This window comes from Scardinius erythrophthalmus, assembly GCF_964197995.2.
Source record: "Scardinius erythrophthalmus genome assembly, chromosome: 13".
NCBI lineage: Eukaryota > Metazoa > Chordata > Actinopteri > Cypriniformes > Leuciscidae > Scardinius > Scardinius erythrophthalmus.
In genome coordinates this window covers 12387855-12399862 of record NC_138233.1, presented here as the reverse complement: position 1 = coordinate 12399862, position 12008 = coordinate 12387855, and the positions used below count along the sequence as shown (strand labels likewise).

Sequence of the window (12008 nt, the reverse complement as noted above, 5' to 3'; positions counted from 1 at the left end):
GATCTCCGACTCTATAATGTGTGAAATGTGAATGTATATGAGAATAGAAGAGTCAACGTTTTATCACATTGCTACTTTTTATGAACATTTACTGGATCTGTAAAGCATTATTTGTATTAATAATGTTTTTAATGAAAGTTATAATCAAGTATTTAAGACATTCACCCATTTTAGATGTTATGATGCTACTGTAGATGTTTCCTAGTAAAATTATAATAGATGTTCTTTGTGCAAATCCTTCAACATTCTTCTTCACTTTCAGATGCCTTAAGTCTATATAGGACAAGTATATTTCCATCCTCTCTAGGTGTCTGTGACTGCCGGCTTTGCGTCTCTCTGTGTTAATAAAGCTGTCTGGTCTTCAGCACGGCGTGTCTGCGCTGGTGTCACCTCACAGCCTTGCTCCACAGGCGTGGAGACCCATTTACCACCACACTGACACGGATTACACACAACACAGCCCCTGGGGTCAGGAGGGAGAGAGAGAGAGAGCGAGAGACAGATTTACTGGCCATTTGTAACACAAACACCATAATTCTTACTTTAATTGTTCAATGGGAAAAAAGCTTTAATTTGAAAGACTATAATATACAATAAAAGTAAGCCTGGAAATAGTCAAATAAAGTAGAATCATCAGTAACAGAACACGATCTTGATCTTAAAAAAAGTTAATTGTATATATTATATAATTGAATATATCATAATAGACTACTTTATTTTCTCTATAATGGAATAATGAGAACCAAGAGATGTGCCTGGAAAAAAGAAGCAAAGACAGAGTTAGTGGTCATTTAGAGGACAGTAATGGAATCATCTGTGGAATAGCGCTGCCCGATTTGTGAACCAAAGCTTCTTTTGTTTTGTTTTTTGTTTTGTTTTTAATGATAAAAAATTAAGTTTCTATATAGAGCAATACGTGCATGATCTCAATTATGGCTGCTACAAAAACTCTCTTCTTTCCTATTTATATATTTAAGTAAAAATCTGATACAAATTGAAGTGTTCATATAGACTTGATTGGAGACATTAGACAGAGACATGTGCAACTTCCCTGTTTCAGATTTCTACGTCATCTGTGTACAGAACAAACACTTTTTGTTAGTTAAGGCTACGTTCACATTGTCAGTTTTTGGGAATGACAACCACATTTACTTGCAGGTGTGAGTCTAGAAATGTCCCGTTCACACAGCAACTTACAATAGCATTTTAAATACTGTCTGTATGAACGTGAATGCTGTGTGAATGTAGCCCAAGTCTCTGTGAGAGAGAGAAGATCATGTATTAGTTTGGGGAGGAACAAAGGGTGTGAAATATTTAGGTTTTTACCCCCAGTGTCCCTTTTTACTTTTAATTACTAAAGTCTCCCTAATAACGGCAAAGCCCCTCATACACCCCAGGATGGCTGTTATTGCACTCATTCAACACACTGCATTCGCCATCCCTCCCTCCTTCTGCCTCTTTCTCTCATTCATTCTGTCCCCGTCTGGCTTTATTTGTAGCCCAACATAGTTGGAGAAGGCTTATTAGGGCGTCTGGCAATAGTTGGCGTAAAATAAAGTTTATCCTTTCATGCTAGTTTAAGCAATTAAGCTGTCACACAGAACGCAATGCTTTGCTTCAGGCAGGACAGACGGCCATTCACACCTACATTCTTAGGAACCTGCTTAGAAACGGAGGAGTTTGGGGCCTCCCTGTGACAAATGATTATGAACATTTATTGATTTCATTAGCATTCATTGCAGGACTGGGTGTGTAATGTACTGGGCGAGGGAGAACAGGTTGTTCCCCATGGTATTTGGACCACGTTTTGTTTTGGATTGTTTGCTTGGGCATTGCTATGTGGTTGCTAAGGTGTTCTAAGTGTTTTTTAGTACGACATGGTTGCTTGAATGTTCTGGATGGTTGCTAGGTCAAAAGACCCCCCCGATATTCTCAAGTCCCAATTTTAATGTAAAGGTGTGGCCACACCATTTAAATTAAATTTGGCCACACAGCTTTTGTATCAAATTGTTCATGAGAATTCGGCCGTGTTGATAGAAAGCCGCTTTGTTTGTGCTTCATACATCACAACTCTGTTGACCTTTTTTGCCTGAAAATTTTGCTAATGTATCCGCACTAGCGCTCCACGATTTTTTTTATCTGTGTGTGTGTGTGTGTGCATGCATTGATGTTTATTGCCTAATATGTGAAAATCTTAAGCCCAATCACTGGATTCATGTTTGTATAGTGCGGGACAGGTGACCGAAATTTTTAATACCTAAGCATTATGGATTTTAACAAACCCCGGAACTTAAGTATGACCTTGGCAAACACCACTAATTCCAAAGAATAGGAGGGGTGTGCCACAGTGCCCTTCTATGGGTGTAGGATGAGCCCGACTGTCTGAGGGCCGGAGCCCTGAGCTTTGTTTTGCTTTGCCGATACCGGAGGTGAGAGGGTCAGGGCATGGAGGCCAAGAGGTCGTACGGGGCCTCTGTGAAACAACACAGAACAAGACAATCTCAGGGTATTTCTTTTTTTTTTCTCACTCTCTCCATTTTCTTTCATTTCTCTTCATTCCATCCCCCTCATGAGATTTCATGGCCGCCACACACTGTTAGCTTTGGAAAAACTTGTGATGGTGTTAGCAGGGGCGGGTCTACGTGGTGGCCAGGGGGGGCACCGGCCCCCCCTGAAATTCGATTGGCCACCCCAGGTGCCCCCCCCCCCCCATCGATGTCTTGTGATTGGTTCATTTTATGGCCAATCAGTTTATAGACTCTACTGAAGTTCGCGATTCAAAGATGTGCAGCGCCAGAGAAACAACGGTCGTCGCGGACTTGGACTTTTACTTTATCAATCAAGAGTGTGAAGTCAAGACACCAAACAGAGCTGCCAGTCACCACCGAAACAGAAGTTTTAGTTTCAGAAGTTCCAGCTGTTTTAGTTGAGGTCTGCCTTCTTTCTTTTTCGACTGTTTTCCTCTCTTTCTGCTAGAGCTGCCAACTCTCACGCATTCACCGTGAGACACACGCAATTTATTACGAAATTCAAACAATAAATATACCGTTTTGGCGCTTGTAAATGTGACGTGACAGATCCCTAGCGCACGTGAACCGATCATCTCTACTAGCTAATAGTAAAAAAACATGCATGAACACTGAAAGATACAGTACAACTTACCGAAATGTATATTCCTCATACAAAATATCGATCAATCAGTGTTTTTCATCAGTGTGAAGAGGTCAATAACATAGCTGGAGAACAATTATATCACATTTCAGGAAAGCCATTTAATGAACATAATATAGGCTATAGCACATAGTTGGCAAGAAAAAATAGCTATAGAGAGTATTAAGCTAAATATGTGTTCTACATATTTGTTATATTTTTACTTGTATCATTAAATAAAGTTGTTATTATAATAAAAAATGCATTATATTTAATTTGAGTTATTTTTAACCTTAAATAATAACCTACTACCAGCTGACAGGGCTCTCTGTATGTTTACAGCATTAGGTGAGTAGTTTTTTTCTTGAGAAAAAATAATCTTGTGTAGCCTACCTAATATTTATGCAAATGAGTCAATATTAAATCAAATCACAATAATTGAATTGAAATAATTAAAAAGCGTAGCTTACTAAAAATTGTACCATGTAAACATTGTAACATGTTGTCACTAAACCTAATAAAATTCAGTTTAGTTACTAAAATGTTAGTGACAATCACAATACACTTATTGTGTAATAAATAAACTACTTATTAAAAGAAACTAATTGACATCGTTCCTGCTTCTGGGGTTTTAAAATGGCTCATTATTAAAATTGCTTTTATTTTATAAACTTGTTAGTTTTATGGAAACACTAAAAATAATAAACACTGGCTGTCAAATTTAACTTAATGGATATATACAGGGATGACAAAAAACTAAATTAATCAAAAATGTGCTTTATTACTACATTTGTTTACAAGTAACTTTATTCAAGTTAAAAAAAAAAACATAATAATATCAATAGGATTTACGTAATATACTGTAGAGTTTAGCTTTTTTTTTTTTTTTTTGGTCACTGGCGGCCACCCTGTTTGGAGGCAGTGCCCCAGCATGGCCCCCCCACTGAAAATACTCTAGACACGCCCCTGGGTGTTAGCGCAAAAAGAAAATGAATGTTAAAGGTGCTGTAGAATGGATTATTTTATTATTTTATAATGTTTCCTGGGGTGCCCTTATAATGTTAGTATGTTTATTAGATCAAAATTTGTTATAATTTAGAAATAAAAGGCATATTTCCTAGCCTGATTTCATACCCTGATCTGGACACTCTGTTTGAAGGGGCGTGTCTGCTGTGAGACTTCAGTGTAAACGCCCACTGCTGTGATTGGCTGACATGCTTGCATATGAAATATCTGGCATTACATGTAGAGCTATCTGGAAAACATTTACTATTACAGCGATTATACGTTTTTACTATTTACAGCTATCGGGATTAACGAATCATGATAATTTTTTTAAGTATTTAGATCTATTCCAGCATTGAGCAGATGACAGCCTGTCGATCGCGTGAATGAAGATCTTATCACTGCAACGCGATTTACTGATGCATAAACAGTGTTGAACGACTTTGAGAGAAAGATTATCTGTCTGGACTTGAACAATTACACATCAGAAATTCACATAACCCACTGGTTCTCCAGAGGCTCGGATGAAGGAGCTAAAAAAATATTTTTGTGTTCATTTGTAGTTACATCCAAACACTGAACAACTGCCATGCTTCGTTCGCTCGTCTGCAAGCCACGATGTCTCTCGAGGAAAAAACAATATCGCGCTGGATCTAGATAACACAGTGTAAATTATCGTTAATAAAATCACTACTTACCGCTTGCGGGAATATAACGTTAGTTGAAATTGCCCCCTTCGTCCGTTTGAGACGCCGAGAGAAGCCTGGCTGCTTGATATTGTGCCAGGTTAGAAAAACAGTCCGCGGTGAAATGGGCAGAGCAACTAGCAACTTCGAATTAAACTGTAGCGCGGTATCCGATTACAGATAGATTATAGATAGATTATAGATAGATCTGCCATTTTCTCTATGATCCTCGCTTGTTTCTTCACCTGCAGAACTTCCGATGATTCGGCTGTGCAGTTTCGCCTGGCACTGAGCATGGGCTGGCTTATGCAAATTTTTAGAGGCGTACATATTAATGATCCCAACTGTTGCGTCACAGTTGGTGTTATGTGGAGATTCGCCTGTTTTTCAGGGGTGTTTTTCAAAAACGAGATTTAAATAAGAAAGAGAAAACTATGGTGTTTGAGACTCACTGTATGTCATGTCCATGTACTGAACTCTTGTTATTTAACTATGCCAAGATAAATTCAATTTCACATTCTAGGGCACCTTTAACTTACAGATTTTGAAATTCAGTATTTTTAATCAGTACTTTTCTGCTAGGCTTAGGGTTACACCTTGTGACTGAAGCAATGGCTGCTGGAAAATTCAGCTTTGCCATCACATAAATTATTATATTTCACAACATTACTCTTTTTCTTACGGTATTTTTCATCAAACAAATGCAGTCTTGGTGAGCACAAGAGATTTACAGATCCCAAACTTTTGAATGAACTGTGTGAGATATTTAATTTGTTTGAGTAACTTGTTAACGTTCCCATTTGTCCACAGGATTGTTTATTTAACATTTGTTGCAAAATACTTATTCTATTAAATGTTACTTCTCCTTTACAGTGATTTTAAAATAATAGTTAATCACTTAAAAATTAAATTTGTGTTGGTGATTAAATAATTAAGTCTGTAGTTCCTCACATAAAACAATTATATGAGTTTTTTAAAAGTCCTTATAGAAATAATACAGTGTTGGAGGGACATTAGTGTAGAATTTGACATAGTTTCACTTTATTTTGATGGTCCCTTTAACACATTCTGTTGACTATAAGTAACTTGCAAGTACATGTCTACTAACTTTAGAGTATTAGTAGATTGTAGGGTTAGGGTTAGACTAAGTTGACATGTACTTGCAAGTTACTTATAGTCAGTAGATTGTCTGTTGGAGGACCATCAAAATAAAGAGTTAGCAGATATTAAGCAGACAGTCTACTAATACTCTAATGAGAGTTAGTTGACATGTAGTTGCAAAGTTACTTATAGTCAACAGAATGTTTAAAAGGGACCATACAAATAAAGTGATACCGTTAACAACTTGTTTTTTATAGAACTATTCCTTTTTAGCAACTGAATCATTTTTATTTGAATTAAAAATTACTAGTTAAAAGGATTAATTAATTCATAAATTGGACCTCACTGCCATGCAAATTGGTTCATTACAATAAATAAAAAAATTCATATGGAGAAATTTTGTTTTTATTTATTTTTTAGTGAATCAATTTTAAAATGAAATTGACCTTTTAATACCGCTGACTTTCTCTCAGAACAAATATTATGCTGTTTTACTTATAAATATGGGAATAATCTGTTGTGTCTCTGGGCAGTGAACAGTCTCCGTCTTTTCAGAGGTGAAAAGAGCAACGCTGGGGGGAAAAAATACGGGGTTTGGAAACTAGACCTGTGACGTGCTTGATTTCATTTCACGGCTGTTTCATGCTACATCGCCCATTAGTGTTTTGATTGGCCATGTCTTTGCATAATGTAAATTCAAAACAAGGCGGTTGTGGAGGAGGATATTTGTTTAAATGGCACATCCAAAGTCCACACGCCCATGTATACAGACGCGGACACTCAAAGACTTCATGTCGTACCTGTGTAAGCGATAGTTTTTCCATGCTCCCAAATAACCATGCACTGTAGCGACACACTCATACATCTTAATTTCTTAAACTTGTCTGTGTTTGTACTAAAAGTATCCATGAAGGATTTGGGTTTTTTTCGTAACTCACAAAGGAACGATTGGGGAAATTCGATGAGGCAACTAACTGCTGGGAAAAAGAAGGGATGGCGGAAAAACACCCCTTACTGACATCTCTCATATAGTTGGCGTGCCTTCCTCTCCCTCTTTCTTGGTCTCTCCACACTCACAGGATATACAAAGTGTCTGTCAGCGGGGTAGCCATTGAGTAGGGAGGCCTGACAAACCTTCCACTTAGCCTAGCGCTGAGAGTGCACAAAGGCCCAGGGTCAGGGGTCACCGACAGGGTTAGGGTGGCCATCGTCTTTCTCATGCCTCTCTTTTTTTCCCTCCTCCACTCTGCTGCAGGTCTTCTGGGCTCATTGTCTGAACGGCCTGTTTCACTCAGTCATTCTCTTCTGGTTCCCCCTCAAGGCCTTCCAGCATGGTAAGCGCACACACACTCACACTACTTTTAGTTTTTTTTTTTTTTAGGTCAGTGGGTGTCATGGTGAAAGACTGGCCTACTCTCGCTTCAGCTTAATTACTTCTCATTGGCCACCATGAATATCTCAAGATCATTCGCTCCTATACACACACACACACATTTACACTCTTTCTCCATATCCACATACTCACTTAGTAATAGTTCATGCAAAAGTGAAAGTTCTCTGACATCAGTTACTTATGTCATTGCTATCTTGTCTGAAATTCTTCCCTAAAAGCCAAAAGCAGCGGTTTTAAAAAATATTCTGATTATTAATATACTGTAATGAAAAGGAATGAGGGATAGGGCTGTTAAGCTTCAAAAAAAGGTTGCTTGTTAAACTTGAGAACTAGATCAGTCTGGATTGAGAACAAATCATTCATAGGTTTCGTGAAAGTGATCCGCTGATTCATTTAAAGATTCAACTCAACAGTATGACTCACAAATCACTATTCCTCTTGCGAATGTGCAAAAGAGAGCTAGGACAGATGTCGTTATTTTTAGTCAATTACTTATATTTCTGGTCTTTAAATTCCCCCAAATCTATCATACACTTTCAAAGGCTTGGATTGTTGTAGCTTTCAAGTCATATGGACTACATATATGGTGTGTTTTTTTTTTTGTCATTTCAAAGCTTGACAGTAAATAATGAGACCATTTTCATTCTTTCTTTTTTTCTTTTTTTAATATAATTTAATAAATTGCTTTATGGTCTTTACATGTCTTCGTAAGTGTAAGCATGTATAAATGAGTATGTCAAGTATGTGAACCGAGTGTGTGTGTGTCAGCACAAATATCTGGCTGACTTCAGGACCACACAGTCAGAATCAGACCTGCTCTTTAAACAAAGCACAGGAGACTCTCTCTGACTGACAGACTGTCAGCACCACACACACACACACACACACACACACACACACACACACACACCCTTTCCTGATCCACATGTGGTGTCCGTTGTGTTTCGCTGTGCCAGAGTGCTGATGGTTTTGGATCATCCGCTCTCACTTACAATCAAAGAATGACTAATGCTCCTGCAATAAACCACACTGGCATGTGTGCACTTTTGTATATGAGTTTCCCAGATTTTAAGCAACTTTTACTATTTAATCGAGAGATGTTTGCTGAAGCAGTTAGCACGAGCCAAAAACTATCATCCTAAAAACTCTAGAAAACCAAGCTTGTCTCTACGGTCAATTAATCCTCAATGATTTGGGGAAATCCTCGAAAACCTCTGTATACAGCTGTCATTAGCTCCTTTTACACCCGCCATTACCTTTTATTCACATGACCATTGGAGCACAGGTGTGTCATGTGAGAAGGATGAGTTCGTTACAAGCTTGTTGGTACCGATTAAACTTGCATAAAAGCTTTTTTGGCTTTTTGCCACTGAGTATGGGAAATAGAGAGAAAGAGGTGGAAATGGGAAATATTGCATAACCCACATCAGCATCACAGCTCCACTAGACCATGGATCTGACCCTAAATGGGAATAAAAGTTTTGAAGAGAATTAAAAAAAAAATCTACATTTAAATTCTAACCAATATTAAAGAAAAAAACACACCATCAATAGCATTTGTTGCATAATATTTTTCTTTTTGTTTTTTCTTTTAATGTAAACTGTCTTTTTCTGGTATTCTTGTCTTTAAACGTGAGCGTTAGAGTCCTCTTGAGCTCAACATCTTAATGGAGTATTATCTAGCACCGCCCCACTGACCTGTGTATGTACGTATGTGTGTTAGCATGTGATCCTTCACTCTAAAAGCTTTCTTGTTGATTCTCCTCACAGATACCGTCTTTGGAAACGGAAAGACACCAGACTATCTCCTCTTAGGCAACATGGTTTATACAGTAAGTGCATTTGGGCCCTCAGATCCTCACAAAGCACCTCTGTGTCCTGCCCGTCGCCTGACACTTTGTCCCGGTTGTCCTGCTGTGAAATGTTCCTTCTGTGCTGAGTCTGGCTGCACTGAGGATTTTCACTCCCTTTTTGCCAACTTTTTATGCACACTGTTTGGAAGTTCCTGTCAACCGACTGTCTCTCATTAGGTCTTGGGTCTTTATAATCTAATCTGTTTCTGTGTGTATGCAAACTCAGATAAGAACCTGTCTCTCTCTCTCTCTCTCACAGTTTGTTGTGATCACGGTGTGTCTGAAGGCTGGGCTGGAGACGTCGTCCTGGACCATGGTGAGCGTTTGGATGACTCTTTCCATCCCTCTCTCTCTTTTCTGTCCCATTTCACTGTGTCCTCCCATTTCCTTTCACTTCATTGTCCATCTATCAGTAGAAACACACTCCTCCACCCCTTCTCACTCCTCTCACTCACCCTTTTCTTCTGTCGCTGATGTCATGGAAAAGTTCAGAGAATTAAACGATGATGTCATGTTGCATCACTAATAAAAGCATTTATTCAGATATGCAATTATAATGCAGTGCTGAAATTGTATTACTATTAGATATTGTATTACTATTATTACAGTGCTTGCAAGGCAAAAACTCAGCATAAAATGTAATCAAAAGCAATGATGTCATCGTAATGCAGTATTTGCATGCTTTTTCATGCATCTTTTTTAACCAAATGTAGTTGCATTTACAATCTGACCACATGCATGTAAAAAATGTGCACAATTCAAATGCGAAAAGGTCTTTTTCACTGCACTGTATTTTGCAAGTGTAATTTTCACAAAATCACATGATGTTTGTGTGGTTTTGGAACATTCACATGTGGTACCAATGTTTCACATGTGCAAATTTCAAGCCTCAAATGCTTGATGATCGTGTGATTAAACAAAAACACATGGGTGTAACATGCTCCCATATGTGCACACATGCGATTTAGCATGTGTTCATGTAAAATTCATGTGTGTTAAAGGTTTTTGTTATGTATGTTACTCGTCTAAAATTATAATGCATCACTCAGATGAGGTTTTGTACTGTCTGAGTGTCAGGCATTATCATCAGCAGAATGATGTCTCTCGTCAAATCACTGTTTTCTCTAATCTTTTCTGACTTATAGTTCAGCCACATTGCCATCTGGGGCAGCATTGGATTGTGGGTAGTCTTCTTTGGCATCTACTCCTCCCTGTGGCCTCTGATTCCTCTTGCCCCGGATATGTCAGGAGAGGTAAGACCGTACAGTACAGTACAAGCGACAACAAAAACTCTACAAACCTACTCTTAAAAATTAATCTAAGAAAGAATGCTGATAAAATGTATAAAGGTTTCTCCAAAAATATGACTTATCACTACTCTGTTTTCAAAATTGATAAAAAAATGTTTCTTGAGGACCAAATCAGCATATTAGAAGAATTGTGAGACACTGTAGACTGGAGTAATGATGCTGAAAATTCATCTTTGCCATCACAGGAATAAATTACATATTAACAAATATTCTAATATATAATAAATAGTTTTAATTTAATATATTAATACTGTAACAATATTTTACAATATTTTTACTGTGGTTTTGCTCAAATAAATGCAGCCTTAAAAAAAAGACTTCAAACTTTTGAATGGAAGTGGATGTTTATTAATGTCCCCTTTTTATGTTTGCGCTTTCCTCTTTCAATAATAAAGCATTCTTAAGCATTAGAAAAGCATCTGATACAGCACTCCAGTAGTCATGTCACGTTTATTTATGTATCTATGTATACAACAGGTAGCTTAAAAACAAGCAGCTTTACCGTATTAAACATGAAAAATAATGTCAGTGTCTCGTTTCATCAGAAGTACAACTTCATTTTCTACTGTAAAGCAGCTCTCCAGTGTGTTCATGTTTTCACTCACGGACGTCTGACCTTGACCGACTGAACAGGCCAAATGAACTAAAAGATTTTCACGTGAAAGAATGGGGAGCTTCCACGCACACCGACCTATTATGTAATCGTCATGAACCAATGGTAGTACAAAGGTTTTTAGCAGCCGGAGCGAACATTTCCGGAAATTTCGCTTTGCCAAGCTGTTTCGAACTCCTAAAACTAACTCCAAACGAACTTCGTTTCAGCCTGATTTTGTTCGAAATTACGTTACATCAGTTCGTTCTTCGATTTCACTTGAAGTATATCAGGGCCTTTAGTAAGTTTTAGCTAATTTTTGGGATGCATTTACAGCATATTTGTCAAAAAAAATACTGCAAGTTAAGAAACAGACACACATTTTAACATTTATCCTGCTAATCTCAAACAAATAAATCTGTTTTGATGTTTTTTATTGCTTTTAATTATTATAGTAAATTAATTATAATTTGACTAATAATTTGGATGTCCTTATTTGTTTATTTTATGAACAACTTTTTTCTTTGCTCTTTCTTTTTTTAATGTATTTTATTACATACACCCCCCACCCCCCCCACACACACACACCTTTTTAATTATTTTTAATTAAAAAAATATTTTTTATAAATATAGCTAAGCTATAAAAAACACACACACAGCCCATCCTCACCCTTGGGGCTCTTGGATGTGTCAGGTGATTTAAAACACGCACAGACCACCCTCTCTCTGGCCTGGGGCTCTACACTATCTGTGTCATAATCTGAGCATTAAGAGTTTGTGTGTGTTCATTAGGGTGAACAGGGGGCTGGAAACTCTACACCTCCGTCAGGCCTCGGGGCACCACAGGTCTCGGCTCTTTTCTCACCTCATAATCTCCTAATGGGGTCTAATAAGCCCTATTTGTGTCACCTGTCCTCA

At 37.8% G+C, this 12008-nt stretch overlaps 1 protein-coding gene across 4 annotated transcripts in view; it reads left to right on the top strand.

Moving 5' to 3' along the window:
- The window catches only part of atp8a1 (ATPase phospholipid transporting 8A1), a 129541-nt gene that overhangs the window by 103900 nt on the left and 13633 nt on the right, over positions 1-12008 (top strand). For all 4 annotated transcript variants that reach the window (XM_081382036.1, XM_081382037.1, XM_081382034.1 and 1 more), the window contains 4 exons: positions 7198-7276; positions 9106-9167; positions 9448-9504; positions 10334-10441. In XM_081382036.1, coding sequence (XP_081238162.1) covers positions 7198-7276; positions 9106-9167; positions 9448-9504; positions 10334-10441 — 306 coding nt within the window. The remainder of the gene's footprint in view (positions 1-7197; positions 7277-9105; positions 9168-9447; positions 9505-10333; positions 10442-12008) is intronic.